This window comes from Rhincodon typus, chromosome 36 (genome assembly GCF_021869965.1).
Source record: "Rhincodon typus isolate 14 chromosome 36, sRhiTyp1.1, whole genome shotgun sequence".
Classification (NCBI taxonomy): domain Eukaryota; kingdom Metazoa; phylum Chordata; class Chondrichthyes; order Orectolobiformes; family Rhincodontidae; genus Rhincodon; species Rhincodon typus.
The window spans coordinates 201,926-223,252 of record NC_063367.1 but is presented as its reverse complement, the minus strand read 5'-3'; the positions used below and the strand labels follow the sequence as shown (position 1 = coordinate 223,252).

At 42.9% G+C, this 21,327-nt stretch overlaps 1 protein-coding gene across 1 annotated transcript in view; it reads right to left on the bottom strand.

Moving 5' to 3' along the window:
* Positions 1-21,327, bottom strand: part of herc1 (HECT and RLD domain containing E3 ubiquitin protein ligase family member 1) — a 333,814-nt gene that overhangs the window by 294,329 nt on the left and 18,158 nt on the right. Inside the window, exons 3-6 of the mRNA XM_048617017.1 lie at positions 19,697-19,792; positions 18,991-19,185; positions 9,652-9,963; positions 9,372-9,468 (exon numbers count right to left, since the gene is read on the bottom strand). Of these exons, the coding sequence (XP_048472974.1) occupies positions 9,372-9,468; positions 9,652-9,963; positions 18,991-19,185; positions 19,697-19,792 (700 nt within the window). The remainder of the gene's footprint in view (positions 1-9,371; positions 9,469-9,651; positions 9,964-18,990; positions 19,186-19,696; positions 19,793-21,327) is intronic.

Genomic DNA, 21,327 nt, shown 5'->3' with positions numbered 1-21,327 from the left:
GTGGGGGGGGGAGATAGATTTTGAAGTTTGTGAAGTCCACATTGAGACCATTGGGCTGCAGGGTTCCCAAGTGGAATAGGAGATGCTGTTCCTCCAGCCTTCGGGTGGCATCGTTGTGGCACTGAAGGCGGCCTAGGATGAACATGTCGTCTAAGGAGTGGGAGGGGGAGTTGAAGTGGTTCATGACTGGGAGGTGCAGTCGTTTGTCACAAACCGAGCGTAGGTGCTCCACAAAGCGGTCTCCAAGCCTCCGCTTGATTTCCCCGATGTAGAGGAGGCCACATCAGGAACAGCGGATACGATATACCACATTAGCAGATGTGCAGGTGAACATCTGTCGGATGTGGAAGGTTTTCTTGGGGCCTGGGATGGGGGTGGGGGGGGCGGTGGGGTGAGGAGAGGGAAGGTGTAGGGGCTGGTGTTAAACTTCCTGCGGTTGCAGGGAAAAGTGCCGGGGATGGTGGGGCTAGTGGGGAGTGTGGAGCGGACGAGGGAGTCACAGAGAGTGCAGTCCCTCCGTAAGGCAGATAAGGGTGGGGAGGGAAAAATGTCCTTGGGAGTGAGGTCAGATTGCAGGTGGCAGAAGTGGCGGCCGATGATGCATGAATCCGGAGGTTGGTGGGGTGATACATGAGGACGAGGGGAATTCCGTCTTTGTTGTTATTGCGGGGAGGGGGTGTGAGGGATGAATTGCGGAAAACGCGAGAGATGCGGTCGAGGGTGTTTTCGGCCATTGTGGCGGGAAAATTGCAGTTCTTGAAAAACAAGGATATCTGGGACGTCCGGGAGTGGAATGGCTCATCTTGGGAGCGGATGTGGCAGAGGCAAAGGAATTGCAAATAGGGGATGGCATTCTTGCAGGAAGGTGGGTGAGAGGAGGTGTATTCTCAGTTGTTGTGGGAGTCGGTATGCTTAAAATAGATACCAGTTGCCAGGTGGTTGCCAGAGATGGAAACAGAGGGGTCCAGGAAGGAGAGACAGGTATCAGAGATGGTCCAGGTGAACTTAAGGTTGCGGTGGAAGGTGGTAGTAAAGTGGATGAACTGTTCGAGCTCCTCGTGGGAGCTGCCAGTCACGAACCACTTCAACTCCCCCTCCCACTCCTTGGACGACATGTCCACCCTAGGCCTCCTCCAGTACCACAACGATGCCACCCAAAGGCTGGAAGAACAGCATCTCATATTCCGCTCGGGAACCCTACAGCCTAATGGTCTCAATGTGGACTTCACAAGCTTCAAAATCTCCCCACCCCCGACCTCATCCCAAGATCAGCTGAGCTCGTCCCCGCCTCCTTGACCTGTCAGTCTTCCCTCCCACCTACCTGCCCCTCCCTCCCAACTGACCAACCCCCATCCCAACTCCCTACCTACACTCATCTTTACTGGCTCCATCCCCACCTCCTTGACCAGTCCATCTTCTCTCCACCTATCTGCTCCTCTGTCCATCTTCCATCATCGCCTCCCCCTCTCCTATTTATTGCAGAGCCCCCTTCCCCTCCCCCATTTCTGAAGAAGGGTCCAGACCTGAAACATCAGCTTTCCTGCTCCTCTGATGCTGCCTGGCCTGCTGTGTCCATTGACGAACAAAACTTTTGTAGATAACTTAATACAGCAAAGATCCTCCATTCAACTTGTTAAATAGATGAAATAAACTTGCCAAAGTTATAATTTACTCCCCATGACTTTTATTGACACTTCATTCTATAGGAACTAACCCAAAACTATTCTCAGTTTCTGTTGTTTTGCTTTATTTGCCCGCCAAACCAACTTTTAAGGTGCTGGCTGTCCTAAAGATCATTCCGTCTTGCCAAATCTAGGCAATCTTTCCAGACTTGTGGAAATCCTCATAAACTTGTCTCTCCAAACCCCATGCTGTACAGTGAACAACAATGATTGACAGCTTTTCTATCTCTGTATCACACACAATCTTGCAGAGAGATACCCAAACGAGGTTCACCATTATATGAAAAAGCCCTCCAGTCTGACAATACCTTCTCCACAGAAACTTCAATCACATGGGCTTTGTACTCGGGCAAAAATGCTAATTAGGGATTAAAATCAATCATTTAAAGATTAACAGTTTACTAAAGCTAACTTTCCCAACAACTGAGACCAACAGTCTACCCAGACATCACAAGTGTCCTTGCTTTGTGATGTGTACATCTTGCACCTTGCTCCTAATAAATAAATCACTGATGACAGAAGCAACAAGCTACCCAGGCTAGTCATCAAGCAGGACTTAATGCAGGTCACATTATTCCTTGGCTAGTTAATTTTACCTTAAACAGATGCTCTCAAAGTACATAAAAATACAATTTTTATATGAAACTGCTGGCATTTATGTAGCATTCTACCCATGAAAAAAACATTAAGACACAACACAAAGGCTTAACCTTTTAAGCTGACAAAAAGCTTTATGCCAAGTGACGAAAAGGTTCATTTTAATTAACATCTTAAAAATGTACAGGCATGTATACAGCTAGAGAGGTTAAGCTCAGAAAATCCATGAGTTCAAGACACTGACACTTAAAGTCAAGGATGTTAATAGTGTCGTGAAGGTGGTGTATATGCAACTGGCCACATTTGAAGAGTATAATTTTTCAAAGATTTCATATGCAGATGATGGTTAGAGAGGGGAAGTGATGAGGGGGCATACACGTGACAGGCTGAATCAACCTAACCAGTGAACACATGGAGCGAAGCTTCAACCATATGTTCTTTTCTAGAGACCAGGAAGTTTGCCTGAATTTTAGTTAGCTAGTTACTGTTGTTTCAAATCCACACATGTAAAATAAACAATAGACAATTCATCAACAAGACCCTAGACAATTAGGGTCTTCAAGAATCAATTTTGTGCATGTCAAATAGGAGACGCAAGAGAGAAGTATATAGGAAAACTGAGAACAAGATTACTCAATCATAATAAAACACGGTCTTAAAATAAAGTTGGGAAACGAGAGTTAGAGAACATCAAGAACCAGGCAACAGATTATCAAATTCCAGGATACAGAAGCACACTAAGCAAGGAGGGGGGAGTAGCCCTTTTGATGAGGGAGAACGTAACAGTTTTTAGAGAGGATATTCTTAAGGGGTAATCAAATGAGGGCATATGGTTGGAACATAGAAATAAGAAGGGGATGGTCACTCTGTTGGGATTCTATTATAGACCCCCAAATAGCCAGTGGGTACTAGAGGAGCAGATGTGTAGACAGATTGCAGATACCGGAAGGAATAATAGAGTAGTATTGGTTGGAGATTTTGATTTCCCCTGTATTGACTAGGCCAGCCAGAGTGTGGGTGGAATTTGTCAAATACGTCCAACAAAGTTTCCTAAATTAATACATCAAGGGCCCTACTCAGGAAGTGCAGCACCGGGCCTCGTCTTAGGAAACAAGGTCGGGCAAGCACTTTGGCTCCAGTGACCTTAACTCTCTGTTTTAACATAGTTATGGAAAAAGATAGGACAAGTCCACAGGTTAAGGTGCTGAACCGGAGCAGGGCTAATTTTGGGGCCATTAGGCAGGATCCAGCAGAGGTCAATTGGGTGAGTCTGAAGGAAAAGCAACGACTGGCAAATTGAGGCTTTTAAAAGTGTAACATCAAGAGTCCAGGGACAATATGCCCCTCTTAGGGTCAAGGGAAAAGCTGGCAGGTCTAGGGATCCCTGGCTGACGAGGGATATTGAGGCCCTGGTCAGGAAAAAGAAGGCGGCTTACACTGGGTTTAAGCTATCGGGCTCAAGTGAATCCCGAGATGACTCCAAGAAGTGTAGGAACACGTACAAGAGGGAAATCAGAAGAGTGAAATGAGGGTATGAGATGGATCTGGCAGATAAGGTTAAAGATAATCCCAAAAGGTTCCACAGCTATATTAAGAGTAAAACGGTAGCTAGGGAGAGAATAGGTCCCTTTAAAGATCAGCATGGCCATCTACGTGTGGAACCACAGGAGATGGGGGGAGATTTTTAATAGTTATTTCTCCCCAGTGTTTACTGAGGAGACAATCACAGATGCTAAGGAAATAAGGGAAACAAGTGGGGATGTTTTGGACCGCGTACATAATACCAGTGAGGAGGTGATTGCAATCTGAAAAGCACATTTAAGTGGACAAATCCCCTTGGCCTGATCAAGTCCATCCTCAGATGCTGTTGGATGCTAAGGAAGAAATGGCAGAGGCTCTTGCAGAGATTGTTGCTTCATTTTTAACCACTGAAGTTCTGGAAGACTGGAGGGTGGCTAATTTTGTTCCATTGTTTAAGAAAGGTAGCAAACACAAGCCAGCTAACTACAGGCCAGTGAGCCTGACATCAGTAGCAGGCAAGTTATTGGACAGGATACTGAGGGACAGGATCAATTGACATTTGGATAGTCAAGATCTGATTAGGGATAATCAGCATAGATTTGTGCACATTAAGTCATGCCTGCCAAATCTTTTAGAGGTTTTCAAAGAGGTAACCAAGAGGATAGATGAGGGTAGGGCAGCGGATGTTGCTTATTTGGCCTGCAGTAAGATCTTGGACAAGGTCTCACACGGCATGTTAGTCATGAAGGTTAGGTCGCATAGGATCCAGGGAGAGCTCACTAATTGGGTTCAAAATTGGCTCGATGGTGGGAAGGGGAGGGTGATGGCTGAAGGCTGTTTCTCAGATCGCAGGCCTTTGACAAGTGCTGTGTCACTGGGGTCAGTGCTGGGACTTTTGTGGAACTGAGGGACCTAGGAGTACAAGTATATAGTTCACTGAAAGCGGCATCACATGTAGGCATGGTGGTGACGAAGACATTTAGCATGCTAGCCTTCATCGGTCAAGACATCGAGTGTAGGAGTTGGGACACTATGTTACAGTTGTAAAGTCGTTGGTGACGTCACACTTGGAGTATTGTGTACAGCTTTGGTCACCCTGCTATGGGAAAGACACAGATAAACTGGAAAGTGTGCAAAGAAGATCTACAAGGATGTTAGATAACAAGGTGTAGAGCTGGATGAACACAGCAGGCCAAGCAGCACCAGAGGAGCAGGAAGGCTGACGTTTCGGGCCTAGACTTCGTTGCCAGGACTACAAGACCTGAGTTATAGGGAGAGGATGGCCAGGATATGACTTTATTCCTTGGAACATAGGAAAATGAGGGGTGACCTTATTGAGGTATACAAAATAATGTGGGGCATAGATAGGATGAGTGCATATAGTCTTTTTTCGCAGGGATAGGGAATTGAAAACAAGAGGGCATAGGTGTAAGGTGAGAGGGGAAAAGACTGAAGAAGGACCTGAGGGGCAACTTCTTCACGTACAGAGTGGTGTGTATATGGAATGGGCCGCCAGTGAAAGTGGTTGAGGCAGGTACAATAACAACATTTAAAAAGCATTTGGAAGTCCATGGATAGGAAGGGTTTAGAAGGATATGGATGAAGTGCAGGCAATTCGAACTAGCTGAATGAGTACCATGGTCAGCATGGACAGTTTGGGCCAAAGGGCCTGTTCCATGCTGATTACTCTATGACTCTAACTTTCATCCACCACCGTGGTCACTGTATTTTTAAGCTTCCACCTTGTTTATACTCAGCGAGTCATCACTCCTTCAAATTTAGTACCACAACACCCAATTGTCTTAAACAAAGCATTCGCAGTTCTTGTTATCTCCACAATTACTTTTGTTCAGTTCCTCCCCTAGATATTGCACAAGAATCCTTTAGCATTACATGCTGTATAACACTATAGTTAGGGGACTTTTGGACTACTGTGTAGTCACGACACTTATTGGAAGTATGTGGAGACTTTGGAGAGGGTGCAAAAGAGATTTACCAGGATGTTGCATGGATTTGAGTCTATTAGCTGCAAGGAGAGGTTGGGCAAACTTGGATTGCTTGCTAGAGCATCGGAGGCTGAGGGGTGGCCCGATAGAAATGTTTTAAATTATAAGAGTCAGACTCTTAATCCCCCAGAGTGGAAATGTCAAATACAGGGTGGCATAGGTTTAAGTTGAGAGGGGGAAAAGTTTAAAGGAGATGTGTGTGGAAAGCTTTTTTTTTAAAAAAAAACATAGTAGCTGTCAAGTGCCTGGAACATGCTGCCAGGGGAGGTAGTAGATGCAGACTCATCACCATGATTTGAGACAGTTCAATGGACACATGAACAGGTAGGGAAGAGAGAGGTATGGATCATTTGCAGGTCGATGGGAGTAAATTAGAACGGCTTCATAATCAGCACAGAGATGATGGGTCAAAGAGCATGTTTGCTCTTTGGGGGCAGCACAGTGGCTCAGTGGTTAGCACAGCTGCCTCACAGCACCAGGGACCCGGGTTCGATTCCACTTTCAGGCGACTGTCTGTGTGGAGTTTGCACATTCTCCCCGTGTCTGCGTGGGTTTCCTCCGGGTGCTCCAGTTTCCTCCCCCAGTCTAAAGATGTGCACGCTAGGTGGATTGGCCATGCTAAATTGCCCATACCATTCAGGGATGTGTAGATTAGGTGGGTTATTGGGAGATGAGTCTGGGTGGGATGCTCCGAGGGTTGGGCCGAAGGGCCTGTTTCCACGCTATAGAGATTCTAAGGAAATGTTCCTCTGCTGTACTGTTCTATGTTGTATAAGACCAAGTCACACAAAGCCATCCAAAACTTCTGAGGAAGGAAACTTTACCTGATGATTTTCAAAAATGAAGCTTAGAGTCAAACATTCATACAAGCAGCAAAATACATTATTTTCAATCAAACAAGCTGAGAAATGCAAGTGTCTAATTCTGCTGTAGGCACTGATGACATGAAACCATGGGACTAGTATGACACAGAAAAAGTTCCTTCGCAAGAACTCACCAATGCTTTGTAACTGCTATTAACTAGTTCAACGTATAGAACCTTAGAGGAAATGTGTACTCAACTCAGTTGAACACTATTTCGAAGAAATTGAATAATTTTGATAATGGGCGTAAGAACAGATTGAAAGACAGGGTACATATGAACGAGGTTAGCCAGGACAGATAATCCAAGAAGTTACTGTGAAAATATACAAGTCTAATAATTTCCATAATAAAGATTGTGTCTATTCACAACACAAGAGAGACGAACCTATCAGCCTGAAAGAATAAACAGGTCAAAAGTCGGCCAGTTAATTGATCCTTCTCAATAAAAAAGGTTAGAACAATAATTTACTGGTTCAGCAAATCATTCATAACACAACCACACTTTGACAAGATACCAACATAGTATCATGTTAAATAGGAAAATAAAGAGTCTTTACTATGCATACTGAGATTCCCCCATCCCATAAAACACAATCTGAAAACAAAGCAAACTCACCCCCATGACACTGTGCTTACAGGGTCTTTCTGTAATCAAAGAAACTCCAGGAAGTTATGTATTTGCAATAAGTCTTCACTTTAACTATTGATGTTCAAAGAGAGAATGTAGGAGTAGCAGAGGAATGTGAGAAATAATCAAATTTACTTGCCAAAAACTATTTCTACTGTAATAACAACATAACTCAAAACGGACGTCACTCAGCAGTTGTATGTTGTAAAGGCTGAACAAAGGCCGAAGCAAAAACCCTGGAGTACTATTTTTCAATCTTTCATAGCAATGTAAATTTTATTGCGATGGGTAGGTAGCGAATCTAAAATATCCATTTAAGCATGGAGACGTGGACAAGCCAAGTAACTGCAGAGTAGTTAGTCTAATTACAGCTATGAGCAAGCTTTTACAGACTAAACATAGAAAAGCATTTAATTAAAGAGTAAGCCCATCACTTCAAATTGTGTGAAGAGTGCTTGAACTGGAATGATTTGCAAAATGTCACTAGTCCCTGTGCAGTTCATAAAATGTAAAAAAGGCACATCAGCATGACTTCACACAAAATAAATGCTCATCAAGAAAATGACTTTGATCATTACTTAACATTTCCATAGCAGAAGAAATTATGCAGAAATGTATGCCTTCTCTTTCACTATATTTATGCAAACTTCTTTAGCTAGAGACTGCTCTGCAGTGGAGAAGTTTCTGGAATCAATCATAAAGGAAGAGATAATTGAACACTTGGAAAAACAAAGTCAATTTATCAGTGTCAACACAGTTTCATGAAGGGCAAGTCATGCTTGATAAACTTGGAGTTCTTTGAGATGTAACCAACAATGCGGATAATGGGGATCTGGTGAACGTAGTATATCTAGACTTCCAGAAGGCGTTTGACAAGATGCCACATAAAAGACTGATCCAGGAGGTTAGGTCAGAGAAGGTTAAGGGTAGATTACTGGCTTGGATAGATGATTGACTGACTTACACAAAGCAGAGGGTTGGGATAAATGGATCCTTCTAAGGAAGGCAAATTAACTAGTGGGACGCCACAGGGTTCAGTTCCTGGACCTCAACTGTTTACCATCTATGTAAATGATCTGCAAGCAGCAGCAGAAGAATACAAATTAGCATAATTCGCAGATATTACCAAAATAGGTGGAAAGCAGTTTGTGATGTGGAGATAGAGTTTACAAATAGATATTGACAGGCTTGGAGAATGGGCCAGAATCTGGCAGATGGAGTTTAATGTGAATAAGTGCGAGGTTGTCCATTTTGACCAGAAAAGTAATAGGGCAAATTATTAGTTAAATAAGCAGATTCCAAGTGCATCATTGCAGAGGGATCAGGGTGGCTGTATATGAAACATAAAAATTAGACATGCAGGTGCAGCATATAATAAGAAAGGTAATGGAATCTTGGCATTTATTGCAGAAGGACTAGATTATATAACTATACAAGTGTTTGTACAATTGTATAAGGCATTGATGAGGCCACACTTGGAGTACTGTGTCCAATCTTGGTTTCCTTACTTGAACGAGGACGTGGTGGTACTGGAGGCAGTCCAGAGGAGGTTCACCAGGTTGATTCTAGGGATCAAAAGGGCTGTCGTACTCAAAGGATTTGAATAGTTTGAACTTGTACTCACTGGAGTTCAGAAGAATGAAGAGGTGGGGGGACAGAATCTGGTCGAGGCATATAAAATGCTAAATGGGGTTAATAAGGTGAATGCTCAACAGATGTTTCCCCCATGTAGGATGGTCTCAAACAAAAGGTCGTAGATATAGAGGGAGAGAAGGTAGGTTCAAAACCGAGAAGAGAAACTACTTCTCTCAAAGGGTTGTGAATCTGTGGAACTCACAATGCAGTGGAGGTTGAATCAGATTTGAAAAGAAACAGGATAGGTTTCTGATGAATAATGGGATAAAGGGCTATGGGGAGCAAACAAAGAAGTAGAATTGAGACCAGGATCATGTTAAATGGCAGAGTGGGCTCAAAGGGCTGAGTTGCCTACTCCCATTCCTAATTCTTAAGTTCCTATGTTCCTCGACTACTTTGTCACCACTTTGCCAAGAAAATTAAAAAGAAAAACCTTACCTAACCTCCCAAAGTCCCCTTCACCCCAGCTGTACAATTCGCCATCTTCCGTAACGGCTGCACTGTGTCTATAGCCAGCAGAGACACATACAACGGCCTTTAAAAAGGATATGTAGAAATTATTGTCAAATCAAGCTGTCACAGAACATATTTCATTTGGATGTATAATAATGATTTACCACAGCTATTACAATTATTCTCTCTCAAATTCTTGAAGAGAAAGAAGTCACACTGAATCAAGTTTTTTTATTGGAAATTCTTAGAATGATTAAGCACTTACTTTTCCTTGTAATGGGCCCTGAATAAGTTTGGGATATTTTTGGGTGGAACTGTTTCCATGTCCAAGTTTTCCATAATCACCATCACCCCAACTAAAGACTTCTCCTTCCGAGGTAAATGCTAGTGTATGCCCATCAGAACCTTTCGACGAGGAGATTTTTTTGATAGCTCGATGTGGTTCGAAAGTTAACTTTTTCAAGGTGGATTGGTTATTTGAATCACCTAGACCAAGCCTTCCATAACTGCCCTTGCCACAGGCTCTCACTGATCCATCAGATGCAATGACGAATGTGCAATACTGTCCAGCTTCAATCTAAATGAGAAAGAAAATAAAATCCATGAATCATGGCAAAAGTCACTGGATTTAAAAGATGTAATAACTAAAGTATTGTAATCACCTATTCCTTCCATTAAAAAAAAGCTGATCAAATTGTAGAAAATAAAAAAAGATCAGGTTCTGAACCTGTCATTTATTCAGAGTGCAAGTTCAGCAACCAAAATCATAAGAACAAGGGAGCCTGAAATGTCCATTTCCTTCTTTTATCTCTTTGGGCTCTATCCCCACCTATCATTTACTTCTTACTTCCTACCCCAACTTTATCTTCTGCATGTAAACTGACATTTTCCTAGCTACCATCAGTTCTGACCTGAAACGTTAACTGATTTCTCTCCACAGATGCTGCCAGACCTGCTGAGCTTTTCCAACAATTTCTGCTTTGTTTCAATTTCAATTCAGGCTTCAATTTACTCTTCGACTAATGTGAATGACATGGATAAACACCTAACTCTATGGCAAAGATTAAAAAACAAATGGCCTTTCCAGAACCATAAAAAGTAAATGCCCAAATGATGAACTGTTTGTTTCCACTAAAGTGGTTTGGAAATTGCAGAGGTCATCAAAATGCTGCATAAAGGAAGTCTTTCTTGTCCAATCTGTTGTTCTGAGGTCTTGCACATCCAAGGTGTTGTTTTATCCCTTGACCTGATATTCCAAGGAGATTTATCTGTATAGAACCAGAAAACCAAATCTCTCAGATTTTAATATAGTCTGTCACCAGAGTTTTTCATATAGTTCTCAAAGTGCATGGTCAGAGTGAGCAAAACTTCATTGGGATGAGACCGAGATAGAGCGAGTAGTTGGAAATTTGGGCTGTGGGAATTTGGAGACTTCATTAAGAGCTGCTTATATTAAGGTTCAACGGAAGAAATAAAGTCTCCAAAGTGAGAATTGAGCAGGAGGGGAAATAACGGGCAGATCAAGGGACCTACCTGCACTGAGGTCAATCGTGGTGTGACGTTATGACTGCAGGGAAGGCAGCTTATTGGTGATTAAGTATGTACTTACAGTCTTTGAAGTAAAACTTGGATGTCTAGTTTGTTTTCAAGTCCCTAGACACATTTTTCTGAGAAATAGCTTGCTAGGTTTTCATTGCAAGCCTGTACATATTTTAAGGGTAACAAAACAGTGTTTAGTGTTATATTATGGCATGTCAGAAAGGCCAAGTGGAGTATACATCCTGTGGTTTGCATAAAGTCATGGATATACCACGTGTCCCAGGCAAACATCTGCCAGATACACCAGGTCGAGATCCAGGTTTCAGAACTTGAGCAGCAACGGACATCATTATTGTGCACATATAGGTAGGTGGACACAACATAGACCAGAAGTGTAGAGGCAGAGAGGGAATGGATGACTACCATCAGGCAGTCTACAAAAACCAAGCAAATACTGCAAGAGACTCTGAGTCTATCATGTTTGCTAAGTGATAGTCCATTTTGAACACTGGTGAGAGCGATGATTCCTCAAGCTAATGCAGCCACAGACAAGCCCATAGGACCACAAATGACTCAGCTGTACAGAGGAGGAGGAAGAAGAACGGAAAAGCAATAGTGATAGGGAATCCCATAGTCGGGGAAACAGACAAGCATTTCTTTGGCAGTAAACATAACCCCAGGAGGGCGTTTTGCCTTCCTGGGTAGAGGAATCAACCAGAACCTGGTCTACATTAGTACCAAGGAAAAGGGAGGAGGGCCTGAAGGTAGATTTCAGGGAGTTAGGAAAGAAATTAAATGGCACCTCACGAGCAGGAACCTCAGGATTCATCTAGCTATGTTCATGATGGCACCAGAGTATGGCAACACTTTGCAAGTAGTCTACAACGTATCTTATAACTGCTCTGCTTTATCGAAACCTCAATTTTAAGTTTAAGTCTATTGGAATTACAAATAATCTTCTCTTAAATCTACTTTCAGGTTTAAAGGTTTTCCAACTGTCTTGCCTGCCAATGCTTGAACCACAAGCCCAAAGGACTCAAAGGCCTACCAGCTTCCCACAAACCTGATCTCAAGTTTGATAAGATTTGTAGCTCAGGTTGTGAATGAGGTTGGAGACATGCTCGCTGAGCTAATGGGTTTGGTTGCAAATGTTTCGTCACCACACCTCCGGGGAAGTGTCGGTGTTCTGTCCTGCTTACAGCAGGACGTTTGCAACCAAACCCACGAGCTCGGCGAACATGTCTACAACCTCAAGCCTGAACTCCTCATGGAACTCCAGAACCAAGGCCTGACCAGCGCAGGAACAAGACCTGGCCCATTGTGAACTGAGATCAAGGAAATCCGATCAGACTGACTGCAAGACCTCCCAAAGGGCTTGTGAATGAGACTCGTGCCCAGGGCCACATCAGGCATACCACTTACTTTGCTGATGGTGGAACTGCATGCCCAGAGGCTTTCCGGCCTCTCAGACCTGCCTTTCCTGACCTCGTGGAAACCTGGAACAGAGGTCCAATCAGCAGGGGAACAATACCTGACCTTGCAGCGTTCAGATATCAAAGAGGCCCGACCGAACTGACCAGAAGACACCACAGAACATTTAAGGCCGTGACTGGTGCCCAGGACCGCATCAGGATCACGCACTTATCTTCCAGAAGAGCAGACTTCCCTCATTGATACCTGGGATCGACCAGGGCAGCCATCGCAATACTATTTCAGGAAATGTGGAAGATACATTGGACTTCAGGTGAGACTGAAATTTCGGGGCTTCAAGTCTCCCCTCCCGAGCACACTCCTGACAAACATCCAAGCCGTTGAGAACAAAATGGATGAACCTAAAGCTAAACTCACCTTACAAAGTTTTACAGACACATGGCTCACTCCTGCTACATCTTATACTGCGTTACAACCTGCGAGTTTCACAGTTCACTGAATAGACCACTCAGCGTTCTTGGGCAAGGCAAGGGTCTGCCTCCTAATCAACAACTCCTTGTGCTCAGACATGGTGTCCCTGGCGAGTTACTGTTCCCTGGACCTAGAATATCTTAAACTGCCATTCCTACCACCTGCCACCCAAGTACACCTCCATTATCCTGACAGCAGTCTACATCCCACCCCACGAAGAAGTGACGAGTAGACTTGAAGTGTAACACTATAAGCAGAATTGAGACAGAATAGCCCGAGGCCTTGTGCATTGGCCTGGGTGAAGTCACCGGTTACAATCTCAAGAACGTGTTACCAAAATACCATCAACACATCTCCTGTCCCGCCAAAAGTCCAAACATCCTTGAACATTGCTATACAATTAAAAATGTCTACTGCTCTATCCCCTGTCCACATTTTGGAAAAAATCAGACCACAACGCTTTGGTCTTCTTCCTCGCTTACAAGCGGAAACTGAAGTGTGAGGACCCAGTACCAAAAGTAGTGTTGTGTTGATGAGGCAACAGAAGGGCTTCTATGGGACCGCTTAGAGTCAGTGGACTGGCCCATATTCAGGAACTCAGTGGCTAACTGAAACAAGTATGCCACTACTATTTATTGTGGACCAGAGAAGACCAGACCCCCTCAAAATATTAAGACCCTAAATTTTTATTTTAAAAGTAGATGTGAAGTGCCATGTTCTAGATGCAATGCAACTGGTCAAACTACTCGACATTAAGCAAAACACTATTTACTTCAACACTATATTTAAAATACAAACAAAAGAAATAGGAATTTATAACAACTTGACTACGGAAAACTTAACTGAATAATAGATATAGTACCTATTGCTAATTAACTGTTCCAATACAGTTACATCCCATAAACACACCCCTTGGCAAAAAGGCAAATTCAGACAGATTCTCACATGCAGATCTCCAATCCAGAAGGAAAAAGCATCAACAGAAAATCCACAGAAAGCAGCAGCTAGGAGACATTCACTGAAGCTTCCAACTCTTTTAAGATCTCCAAGGCTTCTGCTTAAAAAAACTAAACCTAAAAACTAAATAGAACTAGAAAGCCTGGTCTGAGGGAGCTGGCCACACCCAGGCTGCTTCCATTGTTCCAACTTTTAAAAAAAATCACAAGACCTCACAAATTGTATCAGAGATAGTAGGAACCGCAGATGCTGCAGAATCTGAGATAACAAGGTGTAGAGCTCGATGAACACAGCAGGCCAAGCAGTATCATAGGAGCATGATGAAGGGTCTAGGCCCGAAACGTCAGCCTTCCTGCTCCTATGATGCTGCTTGGCCTGCTGTGTTCATCCAGCTCTACATCTTGTTATCTCAGACCTCACAAATTGTTTACTTTTAGAGACAGCTCCTCGCCTCGAACTTACATGGTCTCCTCAAAAAAAATACCAACTAGGACAAAAAGAAACACTTAAAGTGACAGCATCGTCACATGTTACAGACTTGACTACTAAGTGTATAGGAGACCGCATGACAAAGTAGTTAATCCAAATGTTCCCCAACCGGAAACCATGGATGAACGAGAAAATTCACCCCCTACTCAAGTCCAGGTCTGAGGCATTCAAGCCAGGCAAACCTGACCTACGCAGGAAATCCAGGTACGACCTTCCTGCAGCCATCAGGGATACCAAAAGGCAAATCCAAACTAAGTTTGAGACCCGGATCAACCACATGGACACACGTCATTTGTGGTAAGGCTTACGTGACATAACTGGCTACAAAACGAAGTCAAACAGAATCGCAGGCAACAGTATCTCCCCACCCGACAAACTTAATGTATTATACGCTTGCTTTGAACAAAAGGTCACGAAACAATGTCACCTATCCCAACAGCCTTGACTGCAGCTGTACCCACAGTCACCGCCACAGACATTAAATCGGCCTTCTTGACAGTGAATTCACAGAAAGCGACTGGCCCGTATACAGTCCGCAGTCGTCCATTCAGATCTTATGCAGACCAGCTGGTTGGAGTATTCAAAGACATCTTCAACCTCTCCTTCCTACAACCTGAAGTTCCCACCTACTTGAAGAAGACGGCCATCATCCTGGGGCCAAAGAAAAGTCATGCAGTGTGCCTTAATGATTACAGCCCTGCGGCTCTGACCTCCATAATTATGGAGTGTTTCAAGAGGTTAGTCATGGCACACATCAACTCCAGATTACCAAATTACCATGATCCTTTGCAATTCACCTACCAGTGTAACAGGTCCAGAGCACACACTATCTCCCTAGCCCTATACTCATCCTGGAACATGTGGATAACAAGGATACCAATGTTAGGATCCTACTTCTTAACTACAGCTCCACCTTCAACACCATAATTCCAAACAAACTCATCGCTCAACTCTGAGACCTAGGTCTCAGCTCCCCCAACTCTAACTGGATCCTCAACTTCCGGACGCATTGACTGCAATCACTAAGAACAGACGATGGCACCTCCTCCCCCATAATCCTCAACACCGGTGTCCTGCAAAGCTGGTACTCAGACCCCTTATATACTTTTTATACACTCACAACCGTGTGGCCAAATTCCATCTCAACTCCATTTACAAATTTGCAGACTACACCACCATCGTCAATCTCAAACAATAACAAGACAGAATACAGGAAAGAGGCTGAGTGCACTATTACATGACTGGCAGCAACTGTACATTCCTTCAAAGGGGAAAAAATTCAAAAAAGTCAGTCAACTACAGCTAACAAAGGAAGGTCAGGATTATTTAAGCTGAAAACAAAAGGCCTATGAAGTTTTCAGAAATTGCAGCAATTCAGATAATTGGGAGATTTATAGAATATAAAGGAGGACTAAAAAACTTACAAGGAAAATAAAAATAGAATAGGAACGAAATCCAGGAAATACCAAAAAGAGACTGTAAATTGTTAATAAAATGGAAATGCTTGGAATAAACAACTGTGGGTTAATTAAAGGTAAAGTCAGGAAAAATTATAATGGAGAATAGAGAAGCTGCAGAGAAACTAAATTATTGCACTATGTCTGTGTTCACCAAGGAAGATGCTAAAAATATCCCAAAAGTAGCGGATCCAGTAACTGAAGAGAATGAGGAGGTAAAGAAAATAAGCATTAGCAAGATGATTCTACTGGAGAAATTACTGGGGCTGACAGTTAATAAATCTCCAGGATCTGATGCAAATCACCCCAGAGTGTTGAAAGAGATACCTAAAGAGGAGTTGTTGTAATGGTGATCGTCTTCCAAATCCCTAAAGTTTCTGGAATAATTGTGGTGGATTGGTAGGGAGCACATCACCCCACTATTGAAAGAGAAAGACAGCAAAAGAAAAATGTATACCCGTTAGCTTAACAGCCACAACAGGGGGAAGCTGGAATCTATTATAAAGGATAGGATAATTAGGCACCTGTTGATAATCATCTAATTGGCCATGGTCAGCATGGATTTGTGAATGGAAAACCATGTTTAACAAACTTGTTGGAGAGCCAACGGACATTCTTCAGAAGGCTTTTGATATCGTCCAACTTTATGATTTGGAGGTGGGGACCAAATGTAATATTTCCAAACTTTCGAATAATACTAATTTGTACTGTACGTTGTGAGGAAAATGTAAAGTGGCTTCAGGAGAAATTGGACAGAGCCATTACATGGCAAGTGGAATATTATGTGAAAAAATGAGAGGATATTAACTTTGGCAGGAGCAACAGCTATGCAGATTATACCTTAAATGACAAGAGGTTCAGACGTATAGATTTACAAAGGGATCTAGGTGTCTGTGTTACTAAGTCACTGAAGGCTAATATGCTGGTCCAAGAAACTATTAGGAAAGTCAATGGAATGTTAGCCTTCATGTTAGAGGATTGGAGTTGTGTGACTTCGCTCGACCTTATAGGGAAATCGCGATAGAAAAATCGCTATATTTGTACAGCAGAAAGTTCATGTTATCCAAACATGTTCATCAATCGCGTTACAGCCAATTCATAGAATCCCTACAGTGTGGAAACAGGCCCTTCGGCCCAACAAGTCCACACTGACCCTCAGAACTTCCCACCCAGACTCATCCCCCTATAACCCACCTAATCTACACATCCCCGAATGCTATGGGTAATTTAGCACAGCCAATCCACCCTAACCTGCACATCTTTGGACTGTGGGAGGAAACCGGAGCACCCGGAGAAAACCCACGCAGACACGGAGAGAATGTGCAAACCCCACACAGACAGTCACCAGAGGGTGGAATCGAACCCAGGTCCCTGGCGCTGTGAGGCAGCAGTGCTAACCACTGAGCCACCGTGCTGCTAAAATTCATGTTAATTCATGTGTTCTAGCAGAATTACCTGTCATAAATTCTTGCTTCAATTGTCTAATGACTTGGGGTCAGACCATACCTGGAATGTTGAGAATTTTTGGTCTCCTTATTTTGAGAAAGATATTATTTCCACAAAAGGAACGCAACACGGGTTCATCGGACTAGCCCCAGGATGGTGGAGCTGTCCTATGGAGAACTGTGTCTGTATTCTCCACAGTTTCAAAGAATGTGTGCTGATCTCATTGAAACCCATAGAATACAGGGGTGGGACAAGGTAGGTCCAGGTATGATGTTTCCTCTGGTTGGTGAGTCTAGAACCAAAGGGCACAATTTTAAAAATAAGGGAAATGCTCATTTTGGATCAGAGATGAGGAGAAATAAATTTTACTCAGAGGAATGTGAACCTTTAGAATTGCCTACAACTGAGAATTGTGGAGGCTCAGTCTTCGAGTACGTTTAAAGGTCGAAATTCATAGATTTCTGAGCACCAGTGGCATACAGAAATTGAGGATAGGGTGAATAAAAGCTCACCCTTGCTGGGCCTCATCCACACACACTGAATGAAGGCAACACAGATCTGTCTTGGTATTTTAAGACGACGGATTATCTTTCTTTTGTGCTCTGATTTCTCATTTCCACGTTGCCCATTTGTCAACCCAAATCATCCATTCATTTCACTTCTTTCCATCTGTGTGAATATCTCATCCTCAACCTGATCACTACAAGTTGGCAATTTATTTTGTTGACCTCCTCATACCAACATTGCTCACATATAGTTACTGCTACAAAATTAAGTTCTTAGCATTCCACACATCCTCACAACAACACAACCAATTATTTTACCAAAATATTGCTAGGAAGGGCAAATGCATAAATTAGCCAACATTTCTTTCCCCAAAGAGTGGTGAGCTTGTGGAATTCAATACCACAGGTAGTAATTAATACCAAAGCATTGAATGTACTCAACAGGCAGCTAGATATACTCCTTGGGGCGAATGGGATCAAAGGTTACTGGGAGGAAGCAAGATTAGGCTACTGAGGTGGACGATCAGCCATGACTATGATGAATGGCGGAGCAGGCTCGACGGGCCGAATGGCCTCCTCCTGCTCCTATCTTCTATGTTTTTCTACGTATGTTTCTATACACCCCATCCCCCTAATAATTTTATTCATCTCAATCATATCAGTCTCCACTGCTCCAAGGAAAGCAACCTCAGTCTATCCAATCCCTTTTCATAACTAAAACTCTGTAGACCAGGCAACATCCTAATAAATCTCCTCTGCACCCATTCCTGTACCGTCAAATCCCGCCTGTAACATGGATTCCAGAAGTGCACACAGCACTCTAGCAGTGGCCTCACCACCATTTCAAATAGTTCCAGCATAACTTCCCTGCTCTTAAACTCTGCTCACATCTATAAGTTGTCATTATAAATTGAACTACTGTGATTGTGAATTTAACATCTGCAAATAAAGACAGCATTTCAGCAAAGGAGATTATGAATATTACATGGAACATCAGTGAGTGCAATAGCAGTGTGGCCATAAAATAATTTAAATTAAATAACTTAAGGTCAAAACTTATGGAACACCACTGGCTTGTCAATTGTTCTTACTTTTTCTTCATATAGATGGCCACATTTTCTTCTAGATGATATGCCAAACACTAAAACATATGCAATGCGGTTAAGTTCACTGATATCTGCAGTAGAAACAGGAGCTATATCTATAGCCAGCTGCTACAGTTTCCTCAGTTTTACAAAACATACATCATTTATAAAAACTGTCAAGTTGAAAAAGCAGAAAATGCAATTACATAACTATTATGCTTACAATCTGAGCATCTGCAAAACTGGAAGCTAATTTTGGCTGCAGAATTTTCTCCTGTGTTCCTTCGACGAGTTGATGACTGCTGTTACTACCCCAAACATACACTTCACATGTTTCTGACACCACAGGGGCATCGCCACTCTGCAAGCTGTCAGGGCTAGCACAAGTTCTGGAGTAGTCGGAGGCCATTCGACAAACCTATGAACCAAAGAGTCAAGGAAAATCATTAATTTCAAGCTTTATTATTCTAAATTACAAACAACAAATGGACACATGGCTCATCTCAAAGTTAGAAACTTGCAGCATGCATACACACATCGCAGGAAAGAATCAAGAAAAACACTTGCATCTCAATTCCAATCTAGTATGCTTGCTAAACAGAGTCTATACTTCAAAAGAAATTTGATGGATATGTCAACATATTGACAAGGTCAGGAATCACACGACACCAGGTTATAATCCAACACAGGCTGTTTTCAAATAAACCTGTTGGACTAGAATCTGGTGGTGTGAGATTTCTGACCCTGTCCACACCAATCTAACACTGACACCTCCACATGAACATAGTGACAGCATGGCAAAGCGCTTTACGAAATACAGGCGTATCCGTTTATTTTCCTAAATAAGCAGTTCTACTTTAAGCATAAAACATTTTTTAAACATTATGAATAATCAAAATATTGCATAGAAAAGGAGATTTCCCACAAACCTCTTCAAAGAGGCAGAGAGCTGCCTCATACAATGAACATTGACCATCGGGTGTCCTAGTCGGCTCTCGCCACTGACTCCTATCAGCTGATGCACCCTGTAAAAATTCAAGTTTGCACTGTTAAAAATATCAAATGTAACTTAACAGTTGGTGTCTGAACAACAAATTAGAAGTAGTCATAAAAGCAGAGATCAATGTCCTCAGACAAGTGAAGCAGCAGCAAAAAAAAACGCAATTATATACCCTTCACGGAAATAAACATACAATTCAGCAGTCAAGGAAATTCGGTCTTGGATCTTTGGGTAAACGTCCTCCAAGGCAGACTTCAGGATATACAACAACGCAGAGTCACCGAGCAGAGGCTGATAGCCAAGTTCGGTACTGACTCAACCAGGATCTTGGGTTCATGTCACAGCAAAGTGACTACACACACACACACACACACACACTCCCTCCTTCCCCCCCCCCCACTTCGTTTTCCCATGGCCCCCCTACCCTTTACTCATACGCTCACTCTTCCCTCCCCTCACACACACACAGACGTGCGCTCTCTCATTCAGGAGTCTAATAACAGCAGTGAAGAAGCTGTTCTTGAATCTGTTGCTGTGTTTGAGTTTCTGTATCTTCTGCCTAACGGAAGACATTGGAAGAGAGCATTGCAGGACTGGAATGAGATTTTGATGACATTGGTAGTCTTTCAATGGCAATGAGAAGCGTAAATGGAGTCCATGGGAGATTAGCTTCCTTGATGGTCTGGGCTGTGCACATAACTTTCTCTAGTTTGTTATGGCCCTGGAGCAGAGCAGTTGCTGTACCAGGGCGTTACGCACCCAGATAGAATGCTTTCTATGGTTTATCTATAAAAATTGATGAGGCCTCTTCTGGCGTTCTGAGTCCAGTTCTGGTCACCCTGCCATATTAAGGATATTATTAATCTTGTGAGGTTCAGAAGAGATTTACCAAGATGTTGCCACGTATGGAAGGTTTGGTTGATAAAGAAAGGCTGGACAGGCTGGGACTTTTCCACTGGAGCATGGGAGGTTGAGAGGTGACCTTGTAGATGTTTATAAAATCATGAGGGGCATAGATAGGGTAAATGATAGGTGTCTTTTCCCTGGAATGGGGAATTTCAAGACTAGGGGGCATATTTTTAAGTTAAAAGGAGAGTTATTTAAAAATGACATAGGAACATAGAACACAGAACAGTACAACACAGAAACGGATCCTTTGTCCCATAATGTTGCACCGAACATGACACCAAATTAAACTAATTCCTTCTGCCTACCCTTGGTCCATATTCCTCCATTCCTTACATACTTACGTGCTTATCTACGTCCCTGAAACACCTTTATCGTATCTGCCTCCAATAGTGTAAAAAACTTGCCCCACATATCTCCCTTGAACTTTCCTCTCCTCACCTTAAACACATGCCCCCTAGTATTAAACATTTCAACCCTGCAAAAGATTCTGAACGTCAACCCTATCTTCACATCTCCGAAATTTACAGACTTCTATCAAATCACCTCTCGGTCTCCACTACTCCAGAGAAAACAACCCACATTTTTCTAGCCTCTCCTTATAGCTCATACCCTTTAATCGAGGCAGCGTTGTGGTAAACCTCTGCTGCAACC